The sequence below is a fragment of the Amphiprion ocellaris genome, chromosome 9 (assembly GCF_022539595.1).
Source record: "Amphiprion ocellaris isolate individual 3 ecotype Okinawa chromosome 9, ASM2253959v1, whole genome shotgun sequence".
NCBI lineage: Eukaryota > Metazoa > Chordata > Actinopteri > Pomacentridae > Amphiprion > Amphiprion ocellaris.
Genome location: NC_072774.1, coordinates 2,834,552 through 2,857,912, shown reverse-complemented (window position 1 = coordinate 2,857,912; position 23,361 = coordinate 2,834,552). Strand labels below are relative to the sequence as shown.

At 39.2% G+C, this 23,361-nt stretch overlaps 2 protein-coding genes across 2 annotated transcripts; both read left to right on the top strand.

Moving 5' to 3' along the window:
- Positions 1–23: 23 nt before the first annotated feature.
- LOC111586786 (complement C1r-A subcomponent-like) lies at positions 24–13,154 on the top strand. The gene is made up of 13 exons (XM_023296590.3): positions 24–176; positions 467–683; positions 3,984–4,167; positions 4,235–4,375; positions 4,933–5,138; positions 5,913–6,060; positions 9,402–9,520; positions 9,642–9,720; positions 9,824–9,958; positions 10,246–10,320; positions 11,388–11,593; positions 12,337–12,551; positions 12,705–13,154. Exons 1-13 carry the CDS (start codon positions 85–87, stop codon positions 13,069–13,071), a joined length of 2,184 nt encoding a protein of 727 aa, XP_023152358.2. The 5' UTR covers positions 24–84; the 3' UTR covers positions 13,072–13,154.
- A 2,048-nt stretch (positions 13,155–15,202) lies between these two features.
- On the top strand, positions 15,203–22,941 carry tapbpl (TAP binding protein like). The gene is made up of 7 exons (XM_023296084.3): positions 15,203–15,490; positions 16,985–17,197; positions 17,278–17,541; positions 17,627–17,827; positions 18,637–18,804; positions 19,923–20,020; positions 22,639–22,941. The coding sequence occupies exons 1-7, from the start codon at positions 15,442–15,444 to the stop codon at positions 22,939–22,941; spliced, it is 1,296 nt and encodes a 431-aa protein (XP_023151852.1). The 5' UTR covers positions 15,203–15,441.
- Positions 22,942–23,361: the final 420 nt, after the last annotated feature.

Below are 23,361 nucleotides of genomic sequence, written 5' to 3'. Positions count from 1 at the left end.
AGTCACTTTTCTTCTTGTTTTGCCAAAACAAACAGCGGCTTCCTGGCATTAACGTAGAATGTTGCTAAACACTTTGTGATATTAATGTTTCACCTGAATGTCAGACATTTTATCCCACTGCAGCCGAGCAGCTCACTCATGGAAAACTTCGATCCAAAGATGTTCTGGATCATCTGGTAAGTTCTCCTCAGAAGTTCATTTTAAACTTTACTACCTGTAACTGTTTTAGTCCCACTTTGATTTTTACTTTCTCAGCATGAAGCTGCTGTTACTGGACAGTTTGTTCCAACGCAGAGTTCTGGTTCTGATGTTCTGTTCAGATGATCAGTGTTTTATAGTCTGAATGTTCCGTCAGTCTCTTATAAACTTTGGTTTTGTTGCTTCCATAGTTGTGTGTCTGTGTTTGTTTTGTTTGGTCTTTGGACCTCAGCTGACCTCAGCCTGATAAACAGACGGAACTCTGCAGGTTCCTGTGTTCTGTGTTGCTGTGTGAATGCAGCCCGGTGCCTGACCCGGACTCTCCGATGTTTGGGGAGGTCCAGTCGCCCCAGTACCCCCAGCCGTACCCCCCCAACCTGCAGCAGCAGTGGGAGCTGAGGGTTCCTGAAGGGTTCCAGATCCGACTCACCTTCACCCACCTGGACATCGAGGCGGCTGCAGGCTGCTACTACGACTCACTCACAGTCAGAACCGAACCTCCACACAGAACCTACCAGAATACACTGCGCTGCTGCAGCTGTGTATTCTTCATTTTCAATGGTTCTTCACTGATGCCACAGGAGAACCATTTTTAGATCCACAAAGAACCTCTTAGCAAGAGGTTCTTCAAAGAATAATTTCTTCTTTAAAGAAAACCCTCAGACAACCATCACATAATGGTTCCTTCAGGCATCACAGATGGTGCTACAAATGAACTTCAGCTAAAATAGGTTCTTAAAGGAACTGTTTCTGCAAACAGTTCTCTAAAGAACCCCAGAGCTGCCTCAGAAAACCACCAAAAAGGGTTCTTTTAGGCACCATAAATTCAAAGACCTTTGCTCTGTTTTCCAGATAGTTCATTTGGTTTAGTAAGGAACCTCTTTTAAATGGTTCTTAGTATTTTTTTCAAAATTCAAGGTTCTTTCAACATTTAAATATAATAATTATGTGCAGACTGAAAAACCAGCTCATGAACATATTCGTTTATTAATGTTTCTTTTAATTAGTTGAATTCCAGACTGGTGAGGTATTAAAATCTTAGCTTCAGTGATCCACAAAGTAGCACAAACATAAGATCAGTTCCTGTGAGGGAAACGTAGAACCCTAAAACTTAAATTAACTTGTGGATCCAACACTGAAGGCATCTGACAGCTGAGACACACTGATGAGATTTTATCTGAACTTTAAATGTGGGAATCTGCAGCTGTTCTGGATTCCTTCCTCTAGAACACACTAAGTATTTTGGGTTCTTGGTCAGACAGAACACGTTCCAAGATAGTCAGATCATTGTTCTCTGATGTTCATTGATCAAATGATTAATGAAGGAAATATTCTGCCGATGAATCAGCAATGAAAATGAAAAATCTGCCAACAAATAACTCCAATAAAAGTCAAGGACCTTCACTGTTTTAAAGAACTGTATAAAGTCTGTGAGGAACCATCTCCTACATAGAGATTCTTCATATGGTGATGGAGCTTTGACAAACCTTACCCTCCAGATCGTGGTAGTCCTCAGGGCTTCAGGAGAAAGCAGCCGGACTTGTCTTTTTTGTTCTTGAAGATGTTTCATCTTCATCAAAGAATCTTCATCAGTTCTCACTGACCTGTAACTGTCCATCAGTCAGAACTGAAGAAGCTTCTTGGATGTAGGTGAAGCATCTTAAAGAAAAAAGAGGAGACCAGTAGGTTCTACTGAAGCTCTGAGGATCAGGGACTGAGGTGTAAACTTCAGGTACAAACAAACCAAACCCTAGAGTGTTTTTGAGAAGCTGGATGTGATCATCTTGTTAAGACCATCAGCCAACAGTCTGCATCTACTGGAAGTAAACCCTAATGATCATGTTTCTGGCCTTCAGCAGAGCTCTGTCTGAAGGTCTGCAGGCGTTTAAGATGCTTCTGTAGCTAAAAACCCAGAATCATTTCAGCCTTCATGTTCTTACTCTCAGCACAGATGGAACCTTAAAGAGTTCCGTCAGGTTTTCTCACCTGAGCAGTTCAGCCAGGTGGTGATCAGCATACGGCTGCAGGTCTGAGGATTCGGCTGCTCCGGAGATCTTCACCTCTGGCTTTGGCCTTCTGCTCAGACATGCTGCTCATTATGGAGAGTTCATGAGAAGGTCACAGAGTCTCCTGGTTTTATTGAATTCATGAGGAGCTTTGAACTGAACCTGCTCTGAAGACATTATGAGTTTATTTCTTTTTTTTTCTTTGTACAACCCGTGATTCGAAATTTTTGCATCATACTCGATATTTCTTTTATGGTGGCAGAAATCAGTTTTTCCTGTCAAGACAAGCTAAAGACAAATCTTAAGTAATCTATATTTTAATTACTCCACAGTTACAGTCTAATCTTTGCTAAAAACCAGCACACAGTATATGTAGATACTGAGGAACAGTGGGGAGGCTTGATTTTCTGAACTCCTTCCAATCATCCGGACTATTGATCCGTAGGTCAAACAAACCCTGTAATCAGCAAGTACCCAGTAGAGTAAAAGCTACTACCGTTCTGTGCGAGATCCTAAACTTCTGCGCCACATCTTGTTTCCCAATATCTACACTGACACTACTGTTCAAAAGTTTGGGGTCACCCAGGCAATTTAGGGTTAGGGTTAGGTTAGGTTTGTGAAAGATTATCTCGACGACTCCCCCTACCCAAACAGGGCAGTTTGAATAGAGAGTCAAAGGTAGTGCACTGGCCACCGCTCCCTGTCGATACCCTCTGGCTCTTCCTTTAGGTATGTCTGTCATATTGTTGGGTACCCCGGGGGGTTTGAGTTTCCTGACTTCCTTTCACTTTTGGTAAGTATAGTTCAGTTGTTGTTCTCAATACCTTATTTAGAGTTAGGGTTAGTTTTAGGGTTAAGTTTAGGTTTTAGGGCTACTGGTTCAGGTTAGGGTTAGATGTTAGGATTAGAGTTGGGAAATTTATCTTGATGAAGCCCCCTGCTTCGTCCGACGACTTGGGTTAGGGTTAGTAGGATTAGGGTTACTAGGGTTAGGTGTTGGGGTTACGGTTAGAGGTTCGGGTTGGGGTTAGGATTGTGGCTCGACGATAGGGTTAGGATTGGGGTAAGTGTTAGGGTTAGGGTTTCCATGAAAATTTGTCATTTTCCACATTAACAATGTCTAGATTTGATTTCTGATTCATTCAATGTCATCCTCATCAAAAAAACCTGCTTTTCTTTCAAAAATAAGGACATTTCTTCTTCTTCTTTTGAACGGTAGTGTACGTTCTGCTTCACCAAAGACTACACAGTACGCTAATCTAAAGCATCACAACATTCTCTCCGGCAGTATAAATTTGTACATATTTCAGTTAAATTTGTTGTTCTCTGTGTTAGAACACTTGATCAGTTTATTTAAAGTTTTGTTCTAGTGTCTAAATAAGAACCTGAAACTGGAGTCAGACAGAAACTTTTCACACTCAAACTGAAACTGAAGTCAGTCTTTCTTTATTCATTTCTTTATTTGACAGGGACAGTGCACATTAATGAATGTCTCTTTAGACAACAATAGACGCAAATAATCCGGATTGTAGCAACAATGCCAAATAACATCCACAATCCCTCGGCAGATTAAAAAAACATAACAGTGAAACATAGGACAATAAGTCACAATAAAAGCACATTACAAGAAGTACACAAAGAAGTTAAGGGTCTGTGACTTTAGTTTGAGGTTCTACCTCATCAGGACTACTTGCTGTGTTGGTAGTTTTCCTTCTCTGAGGTTTTTCCAGAAATGTTTCCTCCTGATGATGAATATTTCTTCCTTTATTTGGTCCTCAGGTTCTGCACAAGGAAAAGCTGCTGGGGAAGTTCTGTGGCACTGAGAACTCTGCTGACGGACATCACCCCGGTAACCATCCCATCCTGTCTCCCGGCAACACTCTCATGCTCATCTTCCAAACCGACGACGACAACCCGGAGCGGCACCAGAACCTGGGCTTCTCGGCCCAGTACCAGGCCATAGGTAGCTCCTCCTGCTCCTCCTCCATGTTCTGGTCTCCTTCTCCCACTAACAACCAAACTCTCATCAGACGTAGATGAATGTTCAGCACCAGAACCTCTGGACGGGTCGGGTCCGCTCTGCTCCCAGATCTGCCTCAACACACTGGGTTCTTACCTGTGCGCCTGTCACCATGGTTACGAGCTGCGATCGGACCAGCGCACCTGTGTGTGTGAGTATATACTCACTTTTTTAAAGGTAATTTACTGTAATTTTACAGATTTCAGCTGTTTATTAAACCAGTAAAATTGGGAAAAAGTCATAATTTACATGTTAGCTGTAAAAAACAGGTCACACCTGTAAATGTCCACATTTACACTACCATTCAAAAGTTTGGGGTCACCGAGAAATGTTCTTATTTTTGAAAGAAAAGCTTTTTTTTCTCCAGTGGAGATAACATTAAATGAATGATAAATCCAGTGTAGACATTGTTAATGTGGTAAATGACTATTGTAGCTGGAAACAGCTGATTTTTAATGGAATATCTCCATAGTGGTACAGAGGAACATTTCCAGCAACCATCACTCCTGTGTTCTAATGCTACATTGTGTTAGCTAATGGTGTTGAAAGGCTCATTGATGATTAGAAAACCCTTGTGCAGTTATGTTAGCACATAGATAAAAGTGGGAGTTTTCATGGAAAACATGAAATTGTCTGGATGACCCCTAACTTTTGAATGGTAGTGTATGGGTAAATCTTCTCTTTATTCCGGGTTGTGTTCCTCCCCAGTGTCCTGTGGTGGAGGTATATTTGATGAACCGGAGGGTCACCTGTTCAGTCCAGGTTACCCGATGATCCCGCCTCACGCTGTGTCCTGTCAGTACATTATTTCTGTCGAACCCGGCTTCACTGTGTCTCTGAACTTCAGCGATAACTTCCACATCGAGAGCGTCGACACTGAGGACGGTTTAATCTGCCTCCATCACTGGCTGCTGGTAAACTTTCATCACACCAGAAAAACTGGATCTGAGCTAAAGATTAAGAACTTTACAAATTAATCTCAGTTAGCTTTCTCCTTCTCTGGATTTTAACATTTGTCCCTTTAAACTAGTAATCTAGTTTCAGTGAAAGTGTAGGCTCACTCCTCTTTTAGTGCCATGGATCTGACAGTCTTAATGTAAAATAGTGTATGAATGGATGGATGGACGGACGGATGGATGGATGGATATATAGATAGATGGATGGATAGATAAATAGATGGATGGACGGATGGATGGATGGATGGTGGATATATAGATAGATGGATGGATGGATGGATGGATGGATGGATACATAGATAGATAGAGAGATACTTTATTCATCCCCTTAGAGAAAGTCAAGGTATCCAGGAGCTCAGATATGTAACATTTAAGAAAAATAAGGACACTGATATGCAAAAGAACATGTGCAAATTGTGCTGATGGAAGAAATACGGTGAAAAATTATTGGCAAAAAGGGCCAAATTGTCAGTATTTATAATGAAATAGTATAAAAGTGTAAATACAGTGTAAAAATAGAACTATTAATAAGCATAAAGACGGGATGCTGGGTCCTGGTGGTCCTGGATAATTGGGTTTATTATACAGGTTAGTCACTGGAGTGTCTCAGCCGACAGGACAGATCAAGAGTTCCTGTCAGAGGTATTATGATGCCTGAAGGCTGTGGGACAAACCAGTGGAATTGTTCAAGCAGAGGAGAATAAACTGAAGGTGTTCCACTGTGTTCTGAAGGTGACCATCCCAGACAGAGAACCCATAAAGCTCTGTGGTGGGTTGAGTCCAGGACTGATGGAAACCAACTCCAGCACCGTGAAGCTCGACTACCACACTGACGATAAAGGACAGAGCCGAGGCTGGAGTCTGGACTATAGAACCCAGAGTAAGGAATAGAACTGGAACAGGTCTGCTGAAACATCCTGGTCCACTGCTATAGCGGATGTTAGAAGAGTTAAATATGATGTTAGAACAGTTAAACATGATGTTAGAACAGTCAAACGTGATGATAGAACAGTTAAATATGATATTAGAACAGTCAAACGTGATGATAGAACGGTTAAATATGATATTAGAACAGTTAAATGTGATGTTAGAACAGTTAAATATCATGATAGAACAGTTAAACATGATGATAGAACAGTTAAATATGATATTAAAACAGCTAAATGTGATGATAGAACAGTTAAATGTGATGTTAGAACAGTTAAATATGATGTTAGAACAGTTAAATATCATGATAGAACAGTTAAACATGATGATGGAGCAGTTAAACATGATGATGGAACAGTTAAACATGATGATGAAACAGTTAAACATGATGATGAAACAGTTAAACATGATGATAGAACAGTTAAATATGATGATAGAACAGTTAAATGTGATGATAGAACAGTTAAACATGATGATAGAACAGTTAAACATGATGATGAAACAGTTAAACATGATGATAGAACAGTTAAATATGATGATAGAACAGTTAAATGTGATGATAGAACAGTTAAATATGATGTTAGAACAGTTAAATATCATGACAGAACAGTTAAACATGATGATGGAGCAGTTAAACATGATGATGAAACAGTTAAACATGATGATGGAACAGTTAAACATGATGATGGAACAGTTAAACGTGATGATGGAACAGTTAAACATGATGATAGAACAGTTAAACGTGATGATGGAACAGTTAAACGTGATGATAGAACAGTTAAACGTGATGATGGAACAGTTAAACATGATGATGGAACAGTTAAACATGATGATGGAACAGTTAAACATGATGATAGAACAGTTAAACATGATGATAGAACAGTTAAACGTGATGATGGAACAGTTAAACGTGATGATGGAACAGTTAAATATGATGATAGAACAGTTAAACATGATGATGGAGCAGTTAAACATGATGATGGAACAGTTAAACATGATGATGAAACAGTTAAACATGATGATAGAACAGTTAAATATGATGATAGAACAGTTAAATGTGATGATAGAACAGTTAAATATGATGTTAGAACAGTTAAATATCATGACAGAACAGTTAAACATGATGATGGAGCAGTTAAACATGATGATGGAACAGTTAAACATGATGATAGAACAGTTAAACGTGATGATGGAACAGTTAAACATGATGATGGAACAGTCAAACGTGATGATAGAACAGTTAAATATGATATTAGAACAGTCAAACGTGATGATAGAACGGTTAAATATGATATTAGAACAGTTAAATGTGATGTTAGAACAGTTAAATATCATGATAGAACAGTTAAACATGATGATAGAACAGTTAAATATGATATTAAAACAGCTAAATGTGATGATAGAACAGTTAAATGTGATGTTAGAACAGTTAAATATGATGTTAGAACAGTTAAATATCATGATAGAACAGTTAAACATGATGATGGAGCAGTTAAACATGATGATGGAACAGTTAAACATGATGATGAAACAGTTAAACATGATGATGAAACAGTTAAACATGATGATAGAACAGTTAAATATGATGATAGAACAGTTAAATGTGATGATAGAACAGTTAAACATGATGATAGAACAGTTAAACATGATGATAGAACAGTTAAATATGATGATAGAACAGTTAAATGTGATGATAGAACAGTTAAATATGATGTTAGAACAGTTAAATATCATGACAGAACAGTTAAACATGATGATGGAGCAGTTAAACATGATGATGGAGCAGTTAAACATGATGATGGAACAGTTAAACATGATGATGGAACAGTTAAACGTGATGATAGAACAGTTAAACGTGATGATGGAACAGTTAAACATGATGATGGAACAGTTAAACATGATGATGGAGCAGTTAAACATGATGATGGAACAGTTAAACATGATGATGGAACAGTTAAACGTGATGATAGAACAGTTAAACGTGATGATGGAACAGTTAAACATGATGATAGAACAGTTAAACGTGATGATGGAACAGTTAAACATGATGATGGAACAGTTAAACATGATGATGGAACAGTTAAACATGATGATGGAACAGTTAAACATGATGATGGAACAGTTAAACATGATGATGGAACAGTTAAACATGATGATGGAGCAGTTAAACATGATGATGGAACAGTTAAACATGATGATGGAACAGTTAAACGTGATGATAGAACAGTTAAACGTGATGATGGAACAGTTAAACATGATGATAGAACAGTTAAACGTGATGATGGAACAGTTAAACATGATGATGGAACAGTTAAACATGATGATGGAACAGTTAAACATGATGATAGAACAGTTAAACATGATGATGGAACAGTTAAACATGATGACAGAACAGTTAAACATGATGATGGAACAGTTAAACGTGATGATAGAACAGTTAAACATGATGATGGAACAGTTAAACATGATGACAGAACAGTTAAACATGATGATAGAACAGTTAAACGTGATGATGGAACAGTTAAACGTGATGATGGAACAGTTAAACGTGATGATGGAACAGTTGAACATGATGATGGAACAGTTAAACATGATGATGGAACAGTTAAATATGATGTTAGAACAATTAACCATGATGACAGAACAGTTAAATATGATGTTAGAACAGGTAAATATGACGATGGAACAGTTAAACATGATGATAGAACAGTTAAACGTGATGATAGAACAGTTAAACGTGATGATAGAACAGTTAAACGTGATGATGGAACAGTTAAACATGATGATAGAACAGTTAAACGTGATGATGGAACAGTTAAACATGATGATGGAACAGTTAAACATGATGATGGAACAGTTAAACATGATGATGGAACAGTTAAACATGATGATGGAACAGTTAAACGTGATGATGGAACAGTTGAACATGATGATGGAACAGTTAAACATGATGATGGAACAGTTAAATATGATGTTAGAACAATTAACCATGATGACAGAACAGTTAAATATGATGTTAGAACAGGTAAATATGACGATGGAACAGTTAAACATGATGATGGAACAGTTAACCATGATGATAGAACAGTTAAATATGATGTTAGAACAGGTAAATATGATGTTAGAACAGGTAAATATGACGATAGAACAGTTACATATGATGTTAGAACAGGTAAATGTGATGAGCGAAGAGTTAAACATGATGATGGAACAGTTAAACATGCAGTTAGAACAGTTAAATATGATATTAGATCAGTTCAACGTGACATTAGAACAGTATTTTCCGTGTTCCAGGGGTCCAGTGTCCGGTTCCTGGCCGTGTAGCTAACGGTCGGGTCACTCCTGTCCTGACGGAGTATTTCTACAGAGACTATCTCCACGTTCGCTGTGATCAGGGATACAAGCTGATGATGGTCAGAACAATCTGCTTTTGTTTCTCCTAAGAGTTAAACTCCAACAGGCCTGTGGTTCTGATCCATGTGTTTGTTGTTACACCATGCTGATGTTCTATTCACGGTCCGGTTCTTCTGTCAGGAAGGTGAGGAGATCCAGAGTTTCTTTACGATGTGTGTAAGTTCTGGACGGTGGCATCTTTCCCTGCCTGAGTGTCACAGTGAGTTTCCTCTGAGCTGAAAGCAACAGTTTCATTATGTTCAGTCTCTTTTCAGTGTCTGGCTGAAGAAACATCAATATGTTCTTGTTTTGTTGTTCTGCAGTAATTGACTGTGGAGAACCTGAACCTCTGCTGAACGGAGCGGTGACCGTCCTGTCGGGTTTCCAGAATCAGTACCGTTCTGTTGTTCAATACCACTGTAATCAACCTTTTTACTCTCCTCTGGGAGGCGTAAACGGTGAGATGTTAACATGTGGTGTTTCTGGTTCTGGTTTTAGTTGGTCATGTTGTCGTCGATCTGCTTTAGAACTTTAGAATACTGCAGAACTCTTATTGAGTCTTTGTAAATCCTGTTGTTTTTTCTGTGCTAGAGGATTTTCAAAAGTACACAGAATGAAAGACACCAAAGAAAACCAGGAAATGTCACCGTGTGCTAATACACGCAAAGGTCTACATCACCATGAATTTAAACAAAGTTATCACCTGATGTTGAACTGAAGTTTTTTTGGTCTTGTTCCTCCTCAGTTACTTTCAGGTGTGATGCAGACAGACAGTGGAGATCCACCCATGATGTGATCAGCAGTCCAACATGTTTACCAGGTACTACTACCAGAGATCTACACTACCAGTCAAAAGTTTGGACACACCTTCACATTTAATGGTTTCTCTTTATTTTCATGACTATTTACATTGTCGATTCTCGTTGAAGGCATCAAAACTATGAATGAACACATCTGGAATTATGTAGTAAACAAAAAAAAATGTTCAACAAACTAGAATATGTTTTATATTTTAGATTCTTCTAAATAGCCACCCTTTGCTTTGATTCCTGCTTTGCTGACTCTTGGCATTCTCTGGATGAGCTTCTTGAGGTAGTCACATGAAATGGTTCTCCAACAGTCTTGAAGGAGTTCCCAGAGATGCTGAGCACTTGTTGGCCTTCACTCTGCGGTCCTTCTCATCCCAAACCATCTGGACTGGGTTTAGGTCAGGTGCCTGTGGAGACCATGTCATCTGACCTAAGCAGCACTCCATCACTCTCCTTCTTGGTCAGATAGTCCTTCCACAGCCTGGAGGTGTGTTTGGGGTCATTGTCCTGTTGAAAATAAATGATGGTCCAACTTAATCCAAACCAGATGGGATGTCATGTCACTGCAGGATGCTGTGGTAGCCATGCTGGTTCAGTGTGCCTTCAATTTGGGAATCTTGCCATAATATGGATTCTAACAGTTGTCAAATAGGGCTGTCAACTGTGAACCAACCTGACTTCTGCACAACACAACTGATGGTCCCAACCCTATTAAGAAGGCAAGAAATTCCACAAATGAACCTTGACAAGGCACACCTGTGAAGTGAAAACCATTTCAGGTTCTACCTCATGAAGCTCTTCCAGAGAATGTCAAGAGTGTGAAAAGCAGTAACCAAAGCAAAGAATCTAAAATATACATGTTCTGACTTATTTCACACTTTTTTGTTTCCTACATCATTCCATATGTGTTCATTCATAGTTTTGATGCCTTCAGTGAGAATCTACAATGTAAACAGTCATGAAAATAGAGAAAAACCATTAAATGAGAAGATGTGTCCAAACTTTTGACTGGTAGTGTACGTCTGATGTTCCGTCCTCTACTTGGAACATGAAGCTGAAACCTCACCTGTCTCTCCAGTGTGTGGGCAGCCAACAAAGCTGATCTCTGGCTACCAGCGGATCATCGGAGGCAGCAATGCTCCACATAAAACCATCCCCTGGCAGGTGATGCTGAGTGTGGGTTCAGGCCGAGGAGGAGGTATGGTGATCGCTGACCGCTGGATCTTGACTGCAGCTCATGTACTGGTAGCAAATGGAGCAACGGTTCCTCCAGAAGACGTGCGGGTAAGTAATCTGCTAATTGGATTATGTTCATTTTGTCTTTTCTTATTATAGGATAGTGTTACTTTTAAACCGACAACTCAGTAAAAAAAAGTATGGTTTTACCTTGCTGACATGTTTCGACTGCATCGTACTCATTTATTATTAAATTTTGTGTGTGTGTGTTTGTTTCTGTTTTTTCTTTCTCTTAGTTTGTTCAATTTTTGGATGTGGTGATTTTTCGTTGTAATTATTTCTTCTTCCTGTGTGCATTTTAAATGTGAACTTATCTGTTTGTGTATGTCTGGCTCCAAACGGAGGTGTTCTTTGAGTTTGTTTGAATCCTCTTGTATTAGTGTGTTGACTTTTTCCAGTGTGTTTGTCGTCGTCCTTATCCTCTCTCTGATGAGGGCCTTCTTTGCTTTGTTGATTCTGTTTTCTGCGTTCTTTGTTGGGATGGGATTCCTGATGTTGAGGCCTTTAGGTGTTATGTCTTCGTCTCTGCATCGGAGGTTTGAAAATGAGATGGCTTGTGTAGCGTGCCCTCTTCTTTTTCAATTTTACCAATCAGCGGAATATTGCAACACATTCTTTTTTTAATCTTCCTCGTAATAATTGGATTATGTTAATTTTTTTCATCACGTGAACAGATCCGTCAGACAGATCTGTCAGATCGGCCAAAAGGACACGTCATCACACGTCAGATGACGCTCTGCCTCCATGTTTTTGTGTCAGAGTTTACTTCTTGTTGTGCTGCTGGTTTTCAGATTTACATGGGACATAATGACGTTAAGACGCTGAAGGACACTCCTGTCAACGCTTCTTCTCTCTATATTCACCCCGGCTACAAAAACCCAGACTTGTTAAACTACAACAATGACATCGCTCTGATGAAACTGGATCAACCAATCACGTTTGACTCGTCTGTAATGCCACTGTGTTTGCCAGCAGAGGGCGCCACGTATGACACCGGTGTGATGGGGTAAAGAAGAGAAGCTGTGAAATTTGTGTTTACTCACTTGTAGTTTTGTGTTTCGTTTCCTTGCTGAGGTAACTTATGCATCTTGTCCAGTTTCTAAAAAACCGACTGACTTGTTTTTCTTTTTCATCACGACTTTGTCTTAAAATTTTTCAGGCTGGTGTCAGGTTTTGGCATCACAATCAATCGAGGTCGGGAGGTGTTAACAAACCGGCTGAAATATGTGCAGCTGCCGGTGGTGGACCAGGAGACATGCAGCAGCTCGCTGTCTTCCATCAGGAGAACCCGGTCCGACGTACCAAACCTGACGGAGAACATGTTCTGTGCTGGAGTCCCAGAAGGTTCTAAGGACTCCTGCCAAGGCGACAGCGGAAGCGCCTTCACCCTGAGAGAAAACGGCCGGTTCTACGCTGCTGGGATCGTCAGCTGGGGCATCGAATGTGGAAAACGGGGAACGTATGGAGTTTATACCAGAGTCTCCAACTACCTGCCCTGGATCAACAACACCATCCAGAACAACTGACTGGAGCTCAGTGCTACAGAACGTGAAGGCGTTCATGAAGCTAAAGTAAAATAAAATCAGAACCAACCTTTAATCAGAACAAACCTTTAGTCTCTGCGTGTTTCTTTGCAGTATTAATAAATATGGTGTCATAAAAGAGTTTATAAAGTCTTGAACTAAAGTCTCCATCTGTAAATCCATTTTTATCATTCAGTATTTAGTTTCTAATGACTCCTAGAACTTTCTGTAATGGAATCATTGAAACATGAAGCATAGTCTTGAAAAGCATCATTTTATAGATTTATTAAAGATCTGTCTGTTGTGTAGGACTAGATGCTGATATCCCTTCTTGCACACATGAGACACCTAAGACTCTGTGGGATGTCAAGTGGGTGAGGGCATCTTCTGGCTAGAATAGTCATTTACCACATTAACAATGTCTACACTGGATTTCTGATTCATTTAATGTATTCAACACCATAATCCCCTCCAGACTGGTCACTAAGCTGCAGGACCTTGGAGTCATCCTGTGCAGGTGGATCTACAGCTTTTTGACCAGCAGACCACATGTGGTTCGAGTTGAAAAACACCTATCCTACTCACGCATCCTGAACATTGGTGATCCCCAGGGCTGTGTGCTGAGCCCTCTGCTGTACTCACAGTACACTCATGACTGTTTGTCCACATCAGACTCTAACACCATAATTAAGTTTGCTGACCACACAGCAGTGGTGGGTCTGATCTCCAACAACGACGAGGAGGACTATTTGATGGAGATCACTCACCTGGAGGACTGGTGCAGAGACAACATTCTCCTCCTGAAAGTCAGCAAGACCAAGGAGCTGATTGTCGACTACAGCAAGAAGCAGCAGAGGACATACCACCCACTCAGGATCAGTGGGACAGAGGTGGAGAGAGTGGAGAGCTTTAAGTACCTGGATGTTACCATCTCCAGGACCTGACATGGTCCTGTCACATCAACGCCCTGGTGAAGAAAGCTTCACAGTGTTTCTACCACCTCAGACGCCTGAGGGACTTTAAGCTCCCTCTCAAGGTGCACAGGAACTTTTACACCTGCACCATTGAGAACGTTTTTGCTGGGAGTATCAGCACCTGGATGGGCAGCAGCACCCAGCAGAACTTCTTGGCCCTGAGGAGGGTGGTCCACTCGGCTATGAACCATCAGAACCACCCTCCCCAACCTGCAGGATATTTACAACCAACGCTGCAAGTTAAAGGCCAGGAAGATTGTTAGTGAGCCCACCCACCCCAGCAACAGACTGTTCTCTCTGCTGCCACCAGGGCGGCGTTACCCCTGCCTGAAGACAAACACAGAGAGGATGAGGAGGAGCTTCTTCCCACAGGCTGTCTGCCTGCAGAACCTGAAACAGTAGACTCAATAGACAACCAACCTGCAAATCCTATCCACTAGACTGTTTACACTTCGCCTTGTGTACATATATATATATATATATATATATATATATATATATATATATATATATATATATATATATATATATATATATATATATATATATATATATATATATATATGTGTGTGTGTGTGTGTATATGTATATATATACATATATATGTATATATATGTATATATATACATATATGTATATATATGTGTGTATATATATATATATATATATATATATATATATATATACATATATAATCTATCTATCTAATATTATATATATATACACACACACACACACACACACACACACACACACACACACACATATATTTATCTTGTATATATTTATTTTTACTATTGTTTTTGTTTCGGTCTGGAAAAGGTGCACAATACATTTCACTGTGCATTATAGTATGAATAATTGTGTTTTTGGTAAATAAAGATCTTGAATCTAGAAAAATAAGGACAATGAGGACAAAAATGTGTGACCCAAAACTTGAACAGTAGTTTAAATGGTTAAGTGAAGTAAGTGAATTTGAATAATTAACCTGAAAATCTGTTTCTCTTTAGCTTGTATGTAATTAAGTTTCACGGTTCTGTCCAGGAAATTTTCCGACAGAAACAGGAACGTGGTGCTCGTTTCCATAGTGATCCGTGACCCGCTCCGCACTGCTCTGTGATTGGACGAGCCTGCGCGGTTGCTTTCATTTTCACCGCTCCTCTGCGCATGCTCCGTACAGCGAAGCAGCTACTGCTCTATCAGCAGAGTAACTTTATTTCTATCCAACTGAAGGTTTCAGCTGCTGAACTTCACTGATGAGTTAAAAGTCAGAGAGCAGATTTTAAAGCTGCAGCCTGAAGAAGCAGCGGACAGACGAGAAGAGCTGCAGCGGCTGAAATCAAAAGTGAAAGTGAAGAATTCATCCTGATAAACTGAGTTGAACTGGAGCTGCTCCGTGATGATGTTTGGAATCATACTGTTTGGATTCTTCACGAGGAGCTTCAGTGGTGAGAAATCAATGTTTATTAGAGAAATAATCCAATTATCCAGACAGATTCATGTTTTATTCACTAACTGGACTCACTGCTCATTAAGTTCTGCATTAATAACTACGAAGTTTACACAATGGACGTTATTATGTTCCTCTTAATAGATATCTATTTAAATGTGCATTATTCTGTGTGATATCTGAACACTTTTTACCACCGTCTGTCTCAGAGTGATATTGGTTCCTACCTGTCACTGTTCCTGGTGGGACACATGAAAGTGTAACACTGCTGCAGAGGTTGAGGTCAAGTGTTGGTGACATTAGAGAAGATTATTTTCACTATTATCACAGTTTAGACACTTTTCTTGATGCCAATTAAAACATTGTCGTTTGTGTCTCATTTTTGTCCTTTTATGTCTCATTTTTGTTGTTTTGTGTTTTGTTTTTGTTGTTTTGTATCTCAGTTTTGTCATTTTGTCTCTTTTTTGTGGTTTTGTGTCACAGTTTAGAGACTCTTCTTGATGTTAATTAAAGGTCAAACAGAAACTGCTCAGTTTATTCACTTTTCATTTCTTACATTTAATATCCTGTGAATCTAGTTGAACCTGTGTGATACAGAATTAGATTTAAGATTCTCTTGGTCACTTTTAAATCACTACACAACTTCTGTCTATATTTCTAGACTTTTAAATTCTTACTCTGCAGCTCAGACCCGTGAATCAGCAGCTGTTTGGATTCTCTGAAAACAAAGAAGCTTCTCTTATTGCTCTTCTTAAGATTTCATAGTTTCTGACTCATTTAATCAACCCTCTGAACTCTAAGTTTGTCTTATTTCTGTCATTTTGCCTCCTCATCCTGTAGATGTTTTTCTATCTCCATGTTTCCAGACTTTTCCTCTCTACTCTGCTCATCATCAGTAGAAAGATGTTTCTCCATGCTGAATGTATCTCCAACAACTTGCTCCTCTGTTCACTGTTTCTGAGCCATGCTGCATTTATTTTATTCATCCAGTAGCTTTAATTTTCCTCTCAGAGTTCTTGTCATCTCCGTTTTATGTCTTGTTTGTGTTGTTGTGTCTCCTTTTTGTCATTTTGTATCTCTATTTTGTTGTTTCTTCTCTCATTTTTGTGGTTTTGTGTCTAGTTTTTGTGGTTTTGTGTCTTGATTTTGTGGTTTTGTGTCTCATTTTTGGCATTTTGTTTCTCGTTTTTGCCATTTTGTGTCTCATTTTTGTCATTTTGTTTCTTTTTCAAGTTGTCTTCTCATTTTGTGTCTCATTTTTGGCATTTTATGTCTATATTTTACTGTTTTGTGTATCATTTTCTGTCTCATTTGTGTTATTTTTTGTCTCTTTGTGACAATTTTGTCTTTTTGTTTGTCCCCAGGGGTTTTGAAATATGGTAAACCTTCACTATAGCACTACTAAAGCTGATGTTTCAGTATTTAAATGATAATTTTTAAGAAGTACTGAACTACTAAAGCTGTTTCTGTCTTTGTTCCTCTGGTTTCTCAGCTGACGGTGTTGCAGACGTGGTCCTGTCCTGTGATCTGGTGGAGGAGGGAGTCGGACTGGGAGGAATGGGAGGAGGAGTTCTCTTTACTCGGACTCCAGCGACTCTGGTGCTCAAAGACGTTCCAGTCGGTCCTGATGAATCTCTGGAGACTCTGACTCCGTTCGTTCCGCCCTCCGTCCCTGATCCAGAGCTCCTCCTGTTCGAGACCAAAGGTTTCTCTGCCTTTCCGTCCATAAACTCTGGTTCTATCTAAGCTCTGCTGGTGTTGAACTTCTCTCTTCTTCCTGGTTAGTTTCATCTCCCGAGATCCCGAAGGCCGACGTGCTGCTTCACGCCGACTGCAACCAACAGGAGGTTCTGTGTGAAATCAGCCGATATTCTCCTCGAGGGCTGCAGGACTCTTCAGGGTTCTTCATGGTGTCGCTCAGTGTGGACGGGGTGGACTTCAGCACCTCGCTGATCCTGCAGACATTACCTGTGGAGCAGAACCCGTCCACCCTGGTCCAGAGCAAACTGGGTTTACCTCTGAGCGGGTCGGGAACTCTGCTGACTGAAGGTCCGGACTACAGTTTGACGTCCAGCTTTCCAGCCGTGACCCTGACGTTCTTCTGAACTCTGCTGTGGTTCTTTGTGTCCCTCAGTGATGTTCCTGGTGTTTTCCCACGTTCAGTCAGTGTCGGCTCCTCTGAAGGCCAAAGTTCTGCTCAACTGTGGCTTCAGGCAGCAGGAGGTTCGGTTGGGTGAGGAGGTGGGAGTCGAATGGAGGCTGCAGCACCGAGGAAAAGGACGGAAGGTTCTGGAAATGAAGACGAAGCTGGACGGCAGCGAGGGGAGCTCAGTAGGTGAGAACAGCCGGGACCTTTCTGGAGGATTTAAAGTCTTTTAGTGACAGTTCAGCTTTTTAAAAATCATTTTCTATTTTGATGCAGTTGCTTTCTCCTACAAAACCACTGCAATCATCCTAGATGGATTCAGTCTTTCCAAATACCTTTATTTAAATCATCTTGTAGCAGAAGAGAGAAGGAAAAAGACAGGACAGCCCTTTATTTACCTGGCAGGTAGACAGGAAATGATGCAATGAAGCAGACACACCTGTGAGCTAAGCTAATGCTAACAAAGGAAGCATGGAGGAGAAGTGAGGAGTTGGAGGAGTTTCTTCTGGAGGACTGATCCAGTTTGACATGTGAACAGTTTAACATCCAGTTACATAGTAAGTAATTCAGTTTAATTGATATGGTGCAGTTCACAACATATTAACATCTTGTAGCAGTTCACATGGTAAAGTAAAGACTTAATAGAATTTAAACAGAGAAACCCAAAAAATTCTGTTTATTTGGGATTAGATCAGTTCATTTTTAAGAACAGTTGGAAGTAAAATATGATGAATTAGAAGCCAGAGTTGTCCAAAAGATAAAACAGCGGTTCAGCTTATTCAAATATAATGTTTTGATCTATTAATAAAACATTTGCGCTCCAGTCATTAGAGCGGGTTTGTCCACATTAACAGGAGAGGGAATGAAAGAGGCTGAAACCAGGAAGAGCCTCATGAATAAATAAAAGTATGAGTGATGGAGGAACAAAAGCAGAGCAGGTTGGTGTGTTCCAGGTGAAGTTCAGCCTTCAGGACCTATTAGATGTTCTGTCTCCTCAGTGCTTGGACAGAGGGAAGGTTCCAGCCTGGACGCCGCTCTGCTGCTGCGTGAAGGAGACGCCTCCATGACGCTGTCCAGGCTGCAGGTGGAAGACGAGGGAACCTACATCTGCACCATCAGCGTGGGCAACTTCCACGCCCAGCAGGTGGTGCAGCTGCTCATCACCCGTGAGTTCAGGTCCAGTCTGAGGCTGCAGCTTCTAGAAGTTTAAATAAAGTCTGAAGCTTCTAGAAGTTCGGGTCCAGTCTGAGGCTGCAGCTTCTAGAAGTTTAAATAAAGTCTGAAGCTTCTAGAAGTTCGGGTCCAGTCTGAGGCTGCAGCTTCTAGAAGTTTAAATAAAGTCTGAAGCTTCTAGAAGTTCGGGTCCAGTCTGAGGCTGCAGCTTCTAGAAGTTTAAATGCAGGTTAAAATGAAATCTGAAGCTTCAGTCTAAAATGTCTACAGGTTTAAACAAAGTCTGAAGGTTCTACAAGTTCAAATAAAGTCCTAAACTTCTGCGAATTTAAATAAAGTCTTAAACTTCTGTGAATTTAAATAAAGTCTGAAAATTCTATGATCTGATGCTTCTACAAGTTTAAATTAAGTTAGAAGCTTCTGCAAGTTTGAATAGTCTTAAACTTCTACAAGATTAAATAAAGTCTGAAGGTTCTACGAGTTTAGATAAAATCTCAAGCTTCTATGAGTTCAAATAAAGTTTGAAGCTTCAACAAGTTTAAATAAAGTCTGAAGCTTCTACAAGTTTAAATAAAGTCTGAAGCTTCTACAAGTTTAAACAAAGTTTGAAGCTTCTACAGATTTGAATAAACTCTGAAGTTTCGATGAATTTAAATAAAGATTGAAGCTTCTAAAAGTTTAAATAAAGTCTTAAACTTCTACAAGTTTAAATAAAATCTGAAGGTTGTTGGAGTTTAAATGAAGTCTGAAGCTTTGATAAGTTTAGATAAAGTCTGAAACTTCTACAGGTTTAAATAACATCTGAAGCTTCTACAGGTTTATCTTCAGTCTAATCGGTCGGTTCTGAAGAATCCACAACATGCAGCTGGATTACTGTTTGTTCTAAAAAAATAATCTGGGAAAGTTCTGCAGAAAGGTTTTCTTTAGGAAGCTTTTTTTTCTCCGCTAATGTTCAGGATGACACTCTCTAAAGACTCAATCTTTGAGAAGTTAATGTTAGCTAATAATATAATATAATATATAATATATATATAATATATATAATATAATATAATGTTAGCTAATGTTGTGGGAACGTAATGTCTTTTTTATTTTCTGTTCCTGTTTCCAGAAGCGCCTCAGGTTTCGCTCTCGGAGGGGAAGAAAGATTCTAATTCTGCTCAGACGTTCAGCTGCCACTGCAGTAATTATTATCCTCTGGACGTCCAGGTCAGAAACTCAGTCCTGTTGTTCCTTCAGTCATATAAAGTCTGTTTGGTCTGTTTGGTTCTCTTTTATCTGTTCTCAGTGGAACATCCCAGAGTTAAACTGCAAACACACTTTCACTAATTCATTGTATTTAAATCTGACAAGCTTTTGGTGCAGTGAAACCAGGGAAGGATCGGGACTGGATGGTTTGACTGTGGACCTCTGGAAACATCCAACAGCAAGAAAGACCTTAAGGTCATTCTGTTTCCAGACATTCAAGGGACAAAGACCAGACAAGTGGGGAATGTCAGTGATTGTTCCAGTTCCAAAGAAAGGCAACCTTGTTATATATGACAACTACAGAGGTATCAGCCTCACCCAGGTTGCTACCAAGATCTATAATCGGACGATCCTCAACACAATTAGGCCAGTCATTGACGATCTACTCTGCCCAGGTCAAAATGGATTTAGGCAATCTTGCTCAACTACTGCGTACATCCCAGCTCTTAGAAGAACTGTTGAGGAAGCATTAAACCACAAGAAAGAAGCAATACTGGTTTTCATTGATTTCAAGAAGGCATTTGATTCTGCTGTAGTCAAAACTCCTGAGGGCAACACAGATCTCTTCTCCATATACTGCAAAAACTCAAAATCTTACCAAGTTCATTTGTCTTATTTATGGTCAAAATGTCTCATCCCACTTGATTTAAGATAAATTCACTTAACGAGAGACATTTCAGCAGATGGAGGGACTTGTTTTAACCCTCGTGTCGTCCTGCAGGTCAAAATTGACCCGTTTTAAAGTGTGGAAAAAATATATTTTCCCAGTGAAACTTCTGATGTCTACATTTTCAATATTTTTGGGAAATCTTTGAACATTTTTTGGTGGAAAAAAGGAAATGTTAAAAGTGTTTCATTAAGAACATTTACAAAAAAATCAACCAGAATCCAGTGAATTTCGCTGGATTTTGGTTGATTTTTATGTGAATGTTCTTAAAGAAAATGTTACAAGTTTCACTGATATAAAAATATCATTTTAGATATATTTATATCACTTTCTATCACTTTAGATATTTTTAGGATTTTTTTGGAAGATTTTTACAAATTTTTAAAAAATATTTACAAGATTTTTCTTGCCAAATTTGGGTAACTTTTTTTAAGTTAAAACTTTTAAGGGAAACTTTTATGGAATTATTGGAATATTCTTCGTGAAGGTTTTGCAAATTTTCAAAAATTTGGGGATTTTTTATTTATTTTTTTCTGATTTTTGGGATTTTTTTCAGACAAGGAAACAATATTTTTTGGTGCCCGTAAATGAAGACAACATGAGAGTTAAGACAATGCATCTTCAATGTCTTGTTAAGTCAAACAATCTTGAAATTATCTTGTTTTGAGTTGTATTTTACAAGAAAGCTCAAAATAAGTTTAATACATCTCAGATTAGGAAGTTGCCTGAAAGCAAAAATATATTTTTGAGTGAAAAACTACTTTTTTTTTTTTTTTTAAATCATATCTGGCTTATTTTAAGACACCTAAGCTTGACAATCCTGGTAAAATAGAGCTTAAAATAAGTTTTCCAGCTAATTTTAAGATCTCAATATTCTAAATATCGTATCTTATTTCAAGAAATCTTACCAAGACATTTTTCACTTGTTCTATTGGCAGATTTTTTCACTTATTTCAAGGTAAAACTTCCTTGAAATATGCTTTTTTTTCTTGTTTTGAGAGGGGCATTTTTTCCAGTGCAGACACCGGAGTACTTCAAGGAGACCCTCTAGCACTTTTCATCTTCACCATTGGCTTGGACTATGCACTGAGGAGTGCAATCTTGCCCTCCGATGGTCTGACCCTAAAGCGTCGTCAAAGTAGAAGACAGTAGAAGTCCTCCCAGAACTTGCATTTGCGGATGGCATTGCCCTCCTGGAAACACTATCAGTGAAGCAGAAGACCTTCTGCATCAGGTCGAGTGAGAAACAAGACAGATTGGACTCTTTCTGAATGCTGGAAAGACGAAGTTCATGCACCTCAACCCAACATCTGAGGAGACATTGCATGCACTACATGGGTCAGAAACTGAAAAAGTTGATGATTTCCTGTATGTTGGAGGCAACACCAACACGGCACATGATATAGAAACAACAATTGGTAAAGCTTGGGGAGCACTGCACTCTCTGTCAACAATATGGATATCTACAATTAAAACGGCACCAAAGTGAGAGTATTCAAGACGTCAGTGGATATTAAAGATTGAAAATTGTCAATAATTTGTTAAACTGTTATGTTACAGGTTTTCTGTTTTGTTAAATTACAGATATTTTTGAATAAAATCACAGAAAAACTGTATTAATTTTAATGTTGACTGCAAAAGAAAAAGACCAAAACTGTAAATAATGTCCACATTAAAAATGAGTATTTTTACAGTTTACATGGTTGATTTTTAATCAGGTTCCAAAGTTTCACATTTTTTATGGATTTCTTTTTACACTGATCTTTTTGACGATTTGTTGGGTTTTATTCCATTTTTATAGTTTGCTGTTTCATGTGTGTCTCTTTGAGTTGCTCTGATCTGTATGAAGCTTCTATAAATCAAAGATTGATTGATATATTGATCGATTGACGGCTGATATTCTGTCTCTCAGATGGAGTGGTTTTCACTTCCTCCGACAGCCTCAGAACCTGAACCCTTCATCGACCAGGGTTCTCTGACCAGCCATCGACAGCATGGTGATGGAACGTTCTCCCTGTCGTCCCACCTGTCCGTCCCTTCTGCGGTTCCTCCAGGAACAAAGATCACCTGTAGAGTGTCCCACCTGGCTCTGGACGCTCCGCTGCAGGTCACTGTGGAGGTGCAAACTCCTGAACCAGGTACGGATGTTTATATCCTGGATGTTTCATCTAAAACCAGAGGGTTGAAACTAGAGCTGCTGGTTCGACAGTCTTAATGCTAAGCTATGCTACAGACCTTCATAGCCAACATTCAGATCTGGGTTAACTTTGCACAGATTGACTTGAGTGGGAAAATCCTGGGAGGCTAAAGAGAAAGTTTTTTCTTTTATTTAGGAATTAGGAAGGGAGTGAAGTCTGCAGATGATGTTAAACTGCATCCTGGATCAAAGTTTGACGTCCAAACTTTCTCATCTGGAAATGAGAAACTTGTGTTTATGATTTTCTGGACGAATCAATCGGATGTTTTGTCTCGAAGATAGAAACTGGTGAAATATATCAATCAGATTTTCCTCAACGTTATTTTATCGACATACTATATGACGTTTTTTATCAACATAAATTTCAATTTAAAAAAATGTCAGACTATGGTACGTTGATAAAAAAGATCAAAGTATAGCATGTCGTCCAAAAAACAT